General features: G+C 49.0%; 1 protein-coding gene across 1 annotated transcript in view; it reads left to right on the plus strand.

The window, feature by feature from the left end:
- Myo5b (myosin VB) overlaps window positions 1-14,271 on the plus strand; it is a 194,518-nt gene that overhangs the window by 126,514 nt on the left and 53,733 nt on the right. The window contains exons 21-22 of the mRNA XM_077792393.1: window positions 108-347; window positions 6,330-6,563. Coding sequence (XP_077648519.1) covers window positions 108-347; window positions 6,330-6,563 — 474 coding nt within the window. The remainder of the gene's footprint in view (window positions 1-107; window positions 348-6,329; window positions 6,564-14,271) is intronic.

Here is a 14,271-nt window from a genome sequence, read left to right on the forward strand (position 1 = left end):
AGCCATCAATACCTCAGCCTCATCATCCAGATGGTTCCATGAGCTTCCCTTGCTCCCATTCTGTAGTGCAAACCCACAGGGTGAGTATGCCTGCCATTCCCCTCCAGGTCCTCATGGAGCACAAGGCTACCATCATCCAGAAGCACGCAAGGGGGTGGATGGCACGCAGGCATTTCCAGCGGCTGCGGGCTGCAGCCATCGTCATCCAGTGTGCCTTCCGGAGGCTCAAGGCCAAGCAGGAACTGAAGGCCCTCAAGATCGAGGCCCGCTCAGCAGAGCACCTGAAACGCCTCAATGTGGGCATGGAGAACAAGGTGGTCCAGCTGCAGCGGAAGATTGATGACCAGGTCAGTGTGAGGAGCTCCCTTCCCCGGTGTCAGGTTGAATGGGGCACCAAGGGTATATTTGAGAGAGACCTATAGCTTCCTCGGGAAATGACATGTGCCAGAGACTTGAGGAAGCCTAGAAGTCCTCGGGGTATCTCCCCACCAGTAAGAACAGTTCCTGACCATGGCAGGCAGAACAATGGCCTCCCAAAGATGCACACATCTAAACCCCGGGGATCTGTGAACGTTGCCTCACAGAGCAAAAGGGCTGCTCAGATGTGAATGACCTAAGGATCTTGCAATAGGGAAATGATTCTAAATTTTCCCTGTGGGCTGATGTGAGCACAAGGGTCCACATGAGAGGGAGGAAGGATGGGTGGTGAGATTGAGGGGAGGAAATATGGAGAGGGGCAATGGAGGCCGGGAGCCAAGGAAAGCAGGTAGTCTCTAGGAACTGGCAATGCTGCAAACAGGATTCTGCCCTGGAGTTCTCCCAACTCCAGAAATAATCACTGCTTTCAGGAGGTTTTAGCTTCTTTGCTTAAGGAAAGCTTAAGCCACTTTCCCACAATCTGCTGAACAAACAAGGAATTGTTAGCCTGCAGGAAGGGTGCTGGGCGTGGTATTAAGAGGGATTCAAGGCAAACACAGGACATGCTCCTGGGGGGCAGATACACCTGGGCGAAACCCAGGTTGGAATGAGGCTTGCACGCGCACACACACACACACACTCTTGGGTGGCCCAAGTGGTCTGTCCTCCTTCCCCTCTAACTCCTTGATTCAGGCGGATGAGGGATAACTTTGGTACAAGTGGAATGCTGTGCTATGGGAAAGAATCTTCCTGCATTAGGACCCATGGCATGGATCCCATCATGACTTGCTGGGTACCACTTGTGCCAGTCTGTGATGCGTGCTCTGTATTCACTCATTGAATCCTCACTTCACTTGCGGTCATTTCACAGATGGGGAAATTCTAGATCAGGCCACAGAATTAGGAGGTATTACAACCTAGGTTCTGCTCACAGCCATGATGAGGGCAATGCTAGTTTTTTGTTTTTTTTTTTTTTTTTTTTTTTTTTTAACTGCAAACACTGTCATCGGTTCTTTCCTCCTATAGTCATTGCTGAGTATGGAAAAGAGGCTCACCATCACCTGGCTCATGCAGGATGTCAAGGTGACCCCAGGCCCAGGCTCTTGTAGCACCCTGGAGGGTTTCACTACTGCTGAAAGAGGAAAAGGGCATAGTGTGATGGTGTAGGGGTCTGAAGAAAGAAACCAAGTTGGGGCCACCAGCCATGGTCTTGGAGGTGACTTGGTTTTATTGCACCTGTCCTATACTGGACACTTCTAAAACTTACTGTGACCCCAATAACAGGAATATAAGTAAGCCATTTTATACCTAAATGAGCTGTCCCAGTGCAGGGCCTAGATGAGTGACCCAAGGGCTGTGCTTTCTGTGTAGGTTCTCCAAGGTGCCTGTTCCACTGGCTCCTTAGTAAGGAATCAAGGAAGGTCCAGGTATAGGATGGGCTACACTTGATCCCTGCCCTGTCAGCCTGCAGCAGTTGGCCAGGTGAGGGAAGAAGTCCCACCTGCTCAGAGGAGAGTCTGGTCTCTGGCCCTGGCCATGTGGATTAAACAAGTGCAAAGAACACCAGGTTTATGGTTTTGCTTGATAATGAAAGGGTTGTTGATGACTGGCCAGAAAAGGCAGGAGTAGTCCCGGTTTGCCAGCTGACCTTCTGGGCAAAGTACACTGAGAGGGACATGGAGGCTTTGATGCTGCCTCTGCCAGGATCCCTGTGTGCGTGCTGGCCACTCTGACCCTCAGATTCCAGATAGGGCTGGACACTGACCTTGCTGATTGCTAAAGTCAACTTCAGAGGATAAAAATAAATCTAAATTTTATAATCCATGTGTTTGAACATCAAAGAGAAGCAGATTTAAAAGGACTTTTTTATTTTTTTAAGCTTTTTGGCTTAAGTTTCCTGCTAACTAACAACTGTGTATAGTGACAAGCATTAGTCACCTGGGCAGGGTGCCCTGCATGTCACAGGTGGTCACAAGGGGTGATGAGATTCTTGCTTTCTCATGTGTCTCCCCATATTGCCTATGTGCTAGGCACTGTTCTCACATACTAACTCATTGAATCCTCACCACAACCCTAGGAGATCAATGTTAATATACTTATTTCAAAGATGAGGACATTGAGGCACAGAGAATGTAAGTAACCAGCTCAAGATCATACAGCTAGTAAGTAGCCTATGTGGCATTGACACTGATGGGCTGCTTTCAGGGCATGGTCTGCCACCTCTGACCAAATTGCTAGATCTCTCACACTGCGAGACACTAACCTTGGTTTGGGTTCATGCTTATATGATAGCATTGTCCTTAAGACTGGCAGGTATTTACAGTGTGTGCTGTGGGGTCAGGGGATGACCGAGAGTCCAGGGTGCCTGCCACCCTGCTGTGAGAGACGGCATCAGCATCCTCTTCCCTGCCAGCTCTCTAGAGCTGCTGGTTTTATTAGCAAATGAGGCCAACTGTTCAGCAATCTGAGTTGCTTTTCTTGTGATTCTTGGAAAAGATTCAGGCAGCTGCTCTCTTGACACATAGGCAAGGTTCAAAGCTGGAAGGAAGACATGCGTGTGTCAGGGAAGACAGAGGCAAAGGTGTCCCAAGGTACTGGTCAGAGTAGCATGAGGAAGAGGACCAAGGCCCAGATCGATGGAGACAGTCCTGCAACAAGTACCCTGACCCCTGCCATGAGTCGGCAAGGGCGGAGACTGAAAGAGAAAACCAGGCTAAGGTGGCATCCCAGATGCTTGTCCTGAGACTACACCCCAACTGGAGAGGGAAGACAGACTCAGCACCAAGTTCCCAAGCAAGTGACATAGAGTCCTTTGAGAGTCCCTGAAAGAGAAGATGGTTAGGAGAATTTGAGCTGTCCGTGGTGCTAAAATATTCTCCCATGGTTTTCATAGCCTTCAGCAATAAATAGTCATTTCCTAGGACAGTTTATTATAGTGCCCCTGGTATAGGTCTCATGTGATATTATTCAGCCAAAATGAGGGAGCCCATGAACTTTGCCAAAAGCCTGGCTTTATATCAGCACATATGAAGAATAACTTGGTCAGTTGAACTTACAATTTTTAAATGGGAGTCAAGTTTCTTATATACTTACAAATATAAGGTGGTATTTAAATGCATTTTACATGGAAAAAATACAAATCTATAGATTGTCAGCCTTTGAGTCAGTCTGATTTTATTATACTTAATAGGCATTCAGTTACCATGTGCATGTTATAAGTTACAGCTTTATGGCCTTTCTGTGCATCAGAAGTAGGGGGCGATGTTAGTAATCCATACCAAATAGGACTTCTTGTGAAGCTTGAATGAGTTATATACGTGAGCATAGTATAGTGTGTGGCCTAAAGCAAGCACCCACCACTGGTAGCCGTTGTGTGGGGGACATGCTGCTTTTCACTGTGCAGACTGTCTTGCAGTAATCTGCTTATTCCCCCCGCCTACCCAAGTCCATGAGCATTTATTGGAAATCACTCTGTACAGTTCTGGTTGTACACTGAACAAGGGGCCTGGTTTTAAGAGAAGTGTGGCTGAAATTCAGTTGCTGTTCTTTATCTGACTATGAGCCTTCCCTGGAAGTAGCATTCTTTGTTCCAATCTGTGTACCTCTGGGGCTATGCCCACCCACAGGGGAAACTGTTTCCCTGCCTTGAGGGTGGTACTTTCTTCCAGTTACACAAAGATGCTGCTCAGGCAGGAGAGGCCCTGCCATCACCTGGACAAACAGGCAGGTGACTTGCCCTTCACCCTGCAGAGACATTTCAAAATCTCGCCTGACCTCACCTGTGTGCTTCAGTAGCAGCAGCAGCAGAGCGAGCATCCATTCGGCATGTTTGAGACCTCCTAGGAGTAGTGTCTGCCTAGAACTCTCCAGAGCCCTGCCCCCTAATGTCAGCAAAGGCCTTCACTAGTGCAGGGCAGGACTGGGTCTCCAAGTGGCACTGACTAGACTAGCGCTGGCGATCTTAGCCTCCCATCACAGGGAGGACTTGGGGGGCCCATGAGGGGTGCTAGGCTTGGGGCACAGCCAGGCCATCTGTAGGCTTGAGGACAAACAGGAAGCCATCCCCTCCTGGGGCTTCCTTTGAGAAGCCAGACACTCAGAATACAAGGCACACAGCCTTGGAACCCTCAGGGGTCGTGTTCGGATGCAGTGGGATGAGATAAGGAACTTCCCTGGCTCTGCTGTGGGGACTCCCCCATGCACACTGTGAGCCTTGCAAGCCCCTCTCTGAGGGGCTCCTTATAGAATCCTGGCCAGTGAGGATCACCGGTGTGTATTGATGTTATCCAGGCAGCAGGCTAAGTGCTTTATCCCTACATCTTGGTGACAAGCCTCCAAGGTGTGTTTCCACCCATTTACATGTGAGGAAGTTGGAGTGTACATTCCTGGAGGATCAAGGGTAGAGCTGGGCTCCAAGCAGTCTGTCCAGCCTCAGCTGCTTGTCACCCCAACATTCCCTGAGCCTGGACTTGGGCGGTATTGGGATCAGGAGAGCTGGGCCTCCCAGAGCCAGGATATGTGGCTGAGGTCCACAGCAATGCAGGGCATGCCTGTTCCCCCTGCTGCCTTCACATGCATGCCTCTCTTCATGCCCAACCTTCACCAGGGACCCTAGCCCTGTCATCCTTACCACCTTTGGTGATACGACCCAGGACATGCCACCTCGAGGTGACAGATGAGCTAAGCCTTATTTCCAACCCAGAACAGAGAGGTCAGAGGGAACTAGTCCAGCCTGCCTTCCCCACTGTGCAGAGACTCTCAGCCTCCATTGGCAACCCCCAGGAGGGTAGTTTAGGCAGGGACAGTCTTCCTAAATAGACACCAATTTTTTTCTCAGGATGAGGCTGACAGCCAGACCAGTCATGGTTGAGGACCCCACCTGCTGCATGCACATGGACAGTTGCTGCCGACGCCCCAGCCTTGCAGTCCCACGGCATGTCTGGTGTCCAGGCTCCAATGGCCTTTTACTTTTCCTCACTGCTTTTTGTGAGGTCTAATTTCTGATGTAAATTAATCATTGATTCCCACTGTCCTTGCTTATTGGTATTTTACCCAGTATCTGTTCTACCTGATGCTCCTGCAGAGGACAGCAATGAAGAATAATCGATGACTATTTGCTGTTGCCTGCTTATTTGGAGAGCCCTCCTTCCTCGCCACTACTCTTTCATACTAACTACTTTGGGCTGTTACTCTCGATTCTGACAGCCACAACTCTGCCCCTCATTTCCACTTGGATTTGACCCTTGCACTAGGTTCTCGGGGTCCCAGGCACACAGGGAAATGTGAGTGGGTTGGTGATCAGGTACCCAGTGAGCCAGGCTCACATCAGGTGCAGGCTCCGCCAGGCATCAGTCTCCCGACTCAGAGGCACCCCGGGTAATCTAGCCTGACAGGTGGCAAGAGGGATCCCAAGGCCCCTTAGAATAGGTATGCTAAAGGGGGCCTTTGTCTCAGAGCTGGCGATTAGGTTGCAGCGCTTTGTGCCAGCAAGTCCAAGGGTGGGAGGGCTTGGTGTGAAAGGACAGAGAAACTTCAAAATCCAAGACTGCAGGTCCAGAGAGCCGGCTACATCATTCCTGCAACTTCCAAATCAGATGGAAGGATCTGTCCACCCAAAGGAGAAATCAAACTGCCATCAGCCAGCTTCCAGCTCTGAGAGGGCTCATGAAAGCTCCTTGAACTATTTTTTGATCCCAGTGCTGCTATTTTTTGCTTCCCTCTGTTTCTCCTGGGCTCACAGTAGAGTTTTGTTAGGGAGATGGCAGGCGAGCACTCGAGCATGTAATGATTGTGAAGTTTAATTCCACCTTGAACGTACTTTTCTATTGCCTTCACTCTGCCTTTCCTGGCCCAATAACCCTGTCTTTCTCTTCCCTCCTCCTTCCCTTTCCCCATTTTCTGATTCTCCACAGAACAAAGAGTTCAAGACCCTGTCGGAGCAACTGTCGGCGGTCACCTCCATGCACACCATGCAGGTGGAGAAGCTGAAGAGGGAGCTGGCGCATTACCAGCAGAACCAGGGGGCCGATGCCAGCCTGCAGCTGCAGGAGGAGGTGCAGAGCCTGCGCACGGAGCTGCAGAGAGCCCACTCGGAGCGTAGGGTCCTGGAGGATGCCCACAGCAAGGAGAAGGACGAGCTGAGAAAGGTATGCCTGAGCCAGAAGGGCAGGACTGGTGACTGGCTGGCCAGTGCAGCCACCCCTCAGAGATCGTTTCTTCTTCAAGCTGGGAAAACACCATGGCTTTAATGGGGCTCATACCCACAGACCAGCCATCTTCCTGTGCTTATACAGAAAGTGGCCAAGTTCTGGGTAAGCCAGACAGACATGCCCATTCACTGAACAAATGTCGATTGAGCTTCTGCCATTGGCTACACCCTGGCATCTCTTGAGAGGGATACACAGCCTCTGCCTTTGTACATCTCTTACAGTCTAGAGTTATTCTTTGGATCTGCTGAGGCCTGAATACTGTTGGCAAGAGAGTTGTTACAGAGATCATGATTGCTCTAGGGCTTAGGGGCAGCTTCTAGATGTCACTTCCCATCCATAAGAGGTCACTGTGCTTTGGGGAATTTGCCCAAGTTTGTGTAGCCTTCGCTGCTGTTTGGTATGCTTCCCCATGAAGTAGACTTCCTAGGATCTCCCCAGCAGCCCCAAACATCAGGACACAAATAATCCCTTCTCTAGTCCCAAGATACCTGTTCCAACCAGGAAAGTCCCAGAGTGCCACTAGAGAGCCCTCTATGGACTTGGGACACAGCTGCTGTCTCCCCATCTCTGTAGTGACCTACAGGCCACAGGGAAAGAGCACATTATCCACATGCTTAGCACTCACCACTGGAGAAGTCACATTGGGTTGGGAGTCTAAGGAGTGGGAGATTCAGTGTTCCTACATTAGATTTCAAAATTAGGGCAGACTGAATGCCGACACAAAGAGGGCCCTGGAGCAGGCCTCAGAATACTGACCTCGTCCCTACTTCCTCATGGTCAAGCATTGCAGGAAACCTCACTGGCCTCTATTACCCGTGTGTATGAAAGTTCTTCCAGATCATCTCTAAGGCTCCCTGTGGACTTGCACTGGCTGATGCTGTGAGGTTGTGTTTGGCTTCTAGAAGGAATAGAGGACCTCAACTCTGTTTTGGAGTCCTTTGTCCTCTGCTACCCTGCCTCCGTCTCTGGCCTCAAACCTCACAGCCGAGAACCGCAGATTCCCATTTGAGATGAAACCTGCAGAGCCAGCTCATGCTGGACTTGCCTACGACATTTTCCCACCCCAGGCATGACTCCTGCACCATCAGCCTTTGCCTTCCCCCCAGATGTCAGGGATTTCCAGGGTCAGAAGTGAGACCCAGATGGGTGTTAGGCCCAGAAGAATGTCAGACACGGGGCTTGACAGTGCAGGCAGCCCACCCTCCCAGTGGGTTGTTTTGAGGCATCACAAAATCCTCTGCCCAGGTAAACCACCTGCCAGCTTACCCACCACGAGGTCTGGAGTGGGCTTCCTCCTTTGGGATGAAGCATGTGGTACCAGGCTACAAGCCAGTAACCGTCAAACCATGGAATTGTGCACTTGTACTCTGCTGACGCTTGGAGCAGATGAGTGGGTAGCCCTTCTGTGTAAATGAAAACAGGAAGGTGGACTCCAAAGGCAAAAAGAAGAGGTCAAGATTAGAATTGGGAACTTGAGATTTGTGACCCTGGGAGGAAAGACGGCTCCCTGCACATGCATCTAAGTCAGAGTAGACACCTGGGAGGTCTGTTCACCTCCACAAAACCAAGGTCTCTCCTATCTCTGTCTCCCCGGGTTGCACTGACCCATCATCCCTGCATTCCCTGTTTCCTGCTTAACAGTGCCATGTAGAGACTCCCAGCACTTTTCAAACATCCAGGTCTCCATCCAAAGGGGCATAAACATGTATCATGAACATTTTCCTTGGCAGAGCAAAATACAGAAAGCAGATTTCTGCCTTCTCTTCTTTAAAAAAAAAATTGCTATTTCCTAGGAGTATATTGGCTTAGGTCTTAAATAAAATTACAGCTTGAAACTGGCAACAAAGCAAGGATTCTGTAAGGAGAACAATAGGCAAAGAGCAGAGAACCTTTCTCTGACTCCACACAGAAGCAAAACCTAAGTTGCAAAGACTCAAGACACCACCATGATCCATTAAGTGGATTATCTTTCCAAGGAAGGGGTTGTTGGTGGGGGGGCAGCAAAAGTAAGCATTCTTTCTTCTTGAGGGTCTACTGCAACTTTTTTTTTTTTCTGGTGGTTGGGGGAAGGTAGAGGGGCTGATTTGCTTCGTTTCTGTGCCTAGTCAGGGTTTAATATTTTTTAAAGGCTCTGTGTCCAATCTTAACAAATGCTGAATAATCAGACAGTTGGCTTCCTGCTAGATGTGTCCAGGGGCCTGCTCTGCACTGAGCAAGATTGATGAGACCAGCAAAGCACAGGGAGGGAGCCGATGACTGCTGGTGGATGTTTAATTAATGAGTTTGATGTTTCTGTTGGCAGAAGCAGCAAATGTTGTATTGGAACTGGCATCCTGGAACATGTCAGCCCCACCCTAATGGCTTTAACTGGGAAGCCACATGGCTGCACTGCCTCGGCCTGTGGGGACAAGGAATTCATATTTGTGTCCTCAGAGCCTAGGGCATCCCCATGTCACAGCCCAGCCTCATCCTTTTCTACTTAAAAATATATGTATATATATTCCTTAGGCCCCTCCACAGCATGATCCATACCTATGTCCTTAACCTCCTTCCTGTTTGTTATTTCTTGAAGCCTCCACCATCCCTATGCTGCCTGCTTTTGTGCATCTGTGCTGTTTTGTATGACTGCCATTTGGTGTCCCTGATGAAAGGGAGGCTCCCAGGGCTGCCCTTGGCGCACAGGCAGCAGCTCATTATCCAGAACCAGCTCTGAAGGTGGTTTGGTGGTCATAGTGAGGCTTAGCTGGCTGCAAGGTTGCAATGGGTGAAGTGGAGCCACCAGCAGCCAGCTGCCTGACACAGAGGGGCCATTGGCATTTGCAGGCCCCAGGCCCTGAGCACGGAGAGTGGAACATTGTATCAGGTCATCAATCACAGGGACATCAGATGTTCTTTGATTACCTTGAGTGGTTCCAGTGTAAGACTTAAGTTTGAGATTTTTTTCAGAAGGAAGCGGAGGGATCTGCCTGGGTGATCCTTTACACTACAGAGATACAGAGCAGGACTTCTGTGGCAGCTAAGACTCCAAGTTGTACTCTCAGTGGCACAGGGTCCTGGTTCATGAGGAGGCTGATGGTTATTAGGAAAGGCTCCTAACCCACCTCTGTGGTGTCTCATTGCAGCCATCTTTCAGCAGGGGTTTCCTGATTGCTTGTGTTAGGACTGTTCTACACACTGGGGCAAAATCAATCAAAAAAGGTTCTTCTCATTCCTAGGGAGCTTACATATGGGGGATAAGAGGAGACAGATAGGCATCAAACCCAGATTATCCATCATGTGCTATAAAGAAAAATAAAGGCCAGAGAGTGACCTGTGGAGGGAGGAATGTGATTCCTTTGTAATGGCCAAAGATGTCCCCACCGAGATGGCCCTGAGCAAAGAGGGTACGTTGTGAGGTACAGGTGACAAGTGTATTAGATGCAGAACAGCAAGGAAGAGTAGGTAGGAGGGGAGGTCAGAGAGGCAGTGGGCCAGACCAGGAAGGACCTTCTGACCTCAGGCAGCATTAGCCCATGCAACCTCCAGACATGTGCAACAGTAGGTTCTGGGAGCTTGGGGAGGGGAGATCATCGAGGTGACATCTCCTGGGCTACTGTGGAGGTTTGTGTTTTTGACATTTTCAAAGTTGCCTCAATGTTCAAAGAATGTTGGTTTTCAATTCCTAGTTGTTTGCTTTTAAATTAATGCTGTGAAGCAGGCACATCTTCCCAGGGAACAAGACTTTGCTTTCCATTAACCAATTTCCAACTATCCTGACAGCTCACAAAGTAGCCCATCACTTCCTCTGGGCATCCTATATACAGTCAAGGTCCCTCTGCAATGGAGCATGCCATTGGTCAGTACGGAACATGGGTCATTTCCACTGGGTGGAACCAGAAATCTCCATTTCTATGACCATCAGCAAATAGCATGGAATTTTATTGCAACAAGCTGTAATCTTTAATCTGAGACAAGAATACAATACAGGAGGGCCATGGTGTTATCTCTAGTTTTTGAGCCTCATTTCCTCCCTGTAACGTTTTGTTTGATTCAGGAATGCAGGTCTCTCAGTGAACTTGACTTTCAACAGGTGTTTACTGAGTGCCTGTGTGTGTCAGGTACTGTTCTGCACACTGGGCTTACTTGGAGGAAAAATTTACTCTTGGAGAATGAGCATGTAACTCTTCAGGAGTCTGTAGAATTAAAGACTCATCTCTGCCCAGGGCTGTGCTTGTACAATTTCTTCTTAAGGCAGGTGCAGCGTGTGAACAGGCAGGAAGTGGAATGCCCAGAACAAGGGGCCTGCACTCCGTTTGCTGCACAAACAGAGGGTTCATTCTATAACCTTGTGGGCCCAGGAAGGAGGGGGCTTTTTCCCCACAAAAAGAGCTGGACTTCACTGGTGCCAGTCTCTTTGGTCCATCCTAAAAGATGATCTTGCTGAGTTGCTGCTGCTCCAGCCTGTGTTCTGGTTCACTCTTTGTGTAAACCTTTGGCTCCCAAGAGCTTCTTGTTCTGACAGTTTCATCTTTGTGATTTTTTCCCCCCAGCATCTTCATTCTGTCATTCCAAACCTGGAGTTTCCTCCCCTGTCCTCAGGATCCAAAGTCCTCCTCTCTTCCTTAGGTTCAGCTCAGCCCCCTCCCCTCCTCCATGCACTCTCCCCTCCTCCATGCACTCTCCCCTCCTCCATGCACTCTCCCCTGGTCCCTCTAGCACTCACCTGGTCCCTTCTGCTGTTGAAACCAGTTATTTGAGGCTGACTCTCAATTGTTCATTGCTGTTTCTTCTTTGTCTCCCGAACTGTCAGGAGACAGGTTGCCGAGTGGTTCAGAGCCTAGGGCAACACCCAGACTGCTCAGGGAAAGCCGTGTACACCCCTTCCTGGCTGTGTGTACTTTGAGTTATCTAATGCACCTGGGCCTTAGTTTTCTCGAAAGCAAATAACGGGGCTGGGAGTATAGCTCAATGGTAGAGTACTTGCCTAGCATGCATGAGACCCTGGGTTCAGACACCACACCATGGAAAAACAACCTACCCCAGAAGTGTTCTTAAAAATTAGTGCCTGGGATATAGAGGTAGTAGGAGCTCAATAAATGTTGGCTTATTTCCTCGAATCGTTGCTTGGAGGTCCATCCTTATACCAGGGCTTCTGAGCCAGGGGTCTGAAACCTGTTGTGACTCTCTGGCCAAATACTTCCCTTTCCTAGAGCAGTGAGAGCCCACCCTTGACTCGTGTAGGTGTCTAACAGCTGTGTATCCCAGGTCAGCTCACATTTTGTTCAGTACTTCCTGCCACTCATCTTTTTCTGCTTCTATTCTCTGATTTAGTTCCATTTCCCATTGATGAGATAACCCAACATTGCATTCATTTAGAATGTTGATGGTCGTTTACATTACACTCAGAATGGGCAAGTAACTCTCTCGCCAGGACTTTGTAGGATTAGAAGTGTCCCTACCAAGAGCCAGGGGCTGTAACTTTCTACTACCTGGGAACAGATGACAGATGAACCTTTCCGGATAGGCATTGTCCACTCAATTGTCAATGGTTTTCCACTAGAAATCTTGCAATTGACTTTTTACAGTTCAAATATTCAATTGAAAAGACAAAAGCATATTGCTAGATTTGTATCTGAAGATTCAGTAGCAAAGGCAGTTCTTCAGCAGATGGCTGGGCCATTTGATTCATTTAACTTAATAGGGACTGGATTAGCCTGATAGGTACAAGACGCCGTCCTCCAGGTGTTGGTTCTGATGAGCTATTCCAAATAACCTTAAAGAAGCAGCATTCCAAATAAATCTGCTTGCCAGAGTTAAGACTACTCCTTTGTTCCCACTTTCCCCACAAAAGGAATTGCTACAGAGTAGTGTTTAATGAGTCCTGAAGCCTAGTAAAGGTGCCATCCATCATGCTCAGGGTTATGTTCGTTCTTGTTCTGTGTGGCTGAAGTGTCTTACTCCACCTTGCATCCCTGACAGCCCAAAAAGGGAGCCATTTGGCTGCAAAAGTTCATCCCTACTGCACCTGCCAACAAATTCTCCATATGCTGGCTGACTGGGAAGACAGTCTGGCCCTGACCCAATGGCTAGGGAAGCTTTCTCTGACCTCCCTGGGCATGGAACTGAGTGTGGGATTGTCTCTGCCTGAGGCTCACTAATGATCAGGGGAGTGGACCAGTCTCCAGAATTCTTTTAGGCAATAAAGAAAATCCCTTGATGCCACTTTGTTGTATGCCTTAAAATGGCCTGCATTCCTGAATCAAAGCCCCCAGAGGAAAAAATGAGGCTCAAAAACAATAGGCAACATACATGACCCTCCCTTACTATGTTCTTGTCTCAGATCACAGATCACAGGTTGTTGCAATGAAGTTCCATGATATTTGCTGGTGTTCATAGGGATGGAGATTTCCGGTTCCATCTACTGGAGATGACCTATGTTTGGTGCTGACCAATGGCATGATCTATTGCAGAGGGACCTTGACTCTATAGAATACCCAGAGGAAGTGATGGGCTACTTTGTGAGCTGTCAGGATAGTTGGAAATTGGTTAATGGAAAGTCTTGTTCCCTGGGAAGGTCTGCCTGCTTCACAGCAGCTGGGAAACCTCAGGCCTTGGTGAAGGCAGGGGGTTCAGCCTTGTTCCTGGTGGGTCAGGTCTGGGATCTGAACCTCCTGCCATGGCACAGGACTGCTGTGGTGGGCATTACTCTGCTGCAGGTATTACTTTGTAGAGGCACATATTACGAGCTTTATTCCACAGGGTTTTCAGTTCAACTTTACTTATTTAGGAAAGTGAAGGCTGTTTTAATTGTGTGTCAAGCTAATTTCAAGGTGCTCATAAAGTCATGGAGTGGTGAACAGCCTGATGGATAGCAAATTAGATGGATTTGAAGAGCATTGTTTCCTTTGTATGTTTCCTAAATTGAGTTATTTGATGAAACAACCTATTGTAAATGTTTTAGCCAATTACAAACACATTTGTTTTAGAAAAGAAAAAGGGAGACCTTATTGTGGACTGAGGAAAATACAGGTTCTTCTGTCTGCAAGGCTCTTGTATTCATTCAGCAAGCGATCAGTGCTGGCAGTGGGCTGGGTTCTGAGGATCTGCAGCCTGGTGGTATGGTCCCTTGCAGGTATGGTTCCTTGGTCCAGGAATCAGTGCAGTCTGGTGGGAGCTCCGGAGGGATACATGGATTCCGTGAGAGCAGGCCAGTGGGCATGGCAGCTCCCCGCATCCTCAAGAGATGGGAAGAGACTTCCCAGAAGAGGATACATGGAACTAACTAATGAGAACAAATTAACCTGTAAAGTATGGGTTCTCTTTGAAACCTGCCGGAGGAGCAGGGGAAAGCCCAGGCAGGAAGAAGGGGTGGAGAAGCTGGGCCTGCTCAGGTGGGGTTAAGAGTAGAAGTCTGTGAGATGGCTTTTCCCCCTTTGCCTTGAGGACATTCTGATTCATGGTCCTTCAGTCCACCCAGCCATGAATTTTCCCACTCCCCCTGCTCCAACCCAGCCTCTCAACTGGGAGTCCTACCCTTCCTCCCCCAAGCCTTTGTCCTGGGACACCCCACTTAAGAGCCTGACAAAGAGCTCCTGTGAGGGCTTCAGGATGTCCTGTCCTCTCCCTTTCCCTGGAATTGCATTCCAGGAATGGCTCTCAGAGAGAA

Source organism: Urocitellus parryii, chromosome 13 (genome assembly GCF_045843805.1).
Source record: "Urocitellus parryii isolate mUroPar1 chromosome 13, mUroPar1.hap1, whole genome shotgun sequence".
In the NCBI taxonomy this organism is placed as follows: Eukaryota; Metazoa; Chordata; class Mammalia; order Rodentia; family Sciuridae; genus Urocitellus; species Urocitellus parryii.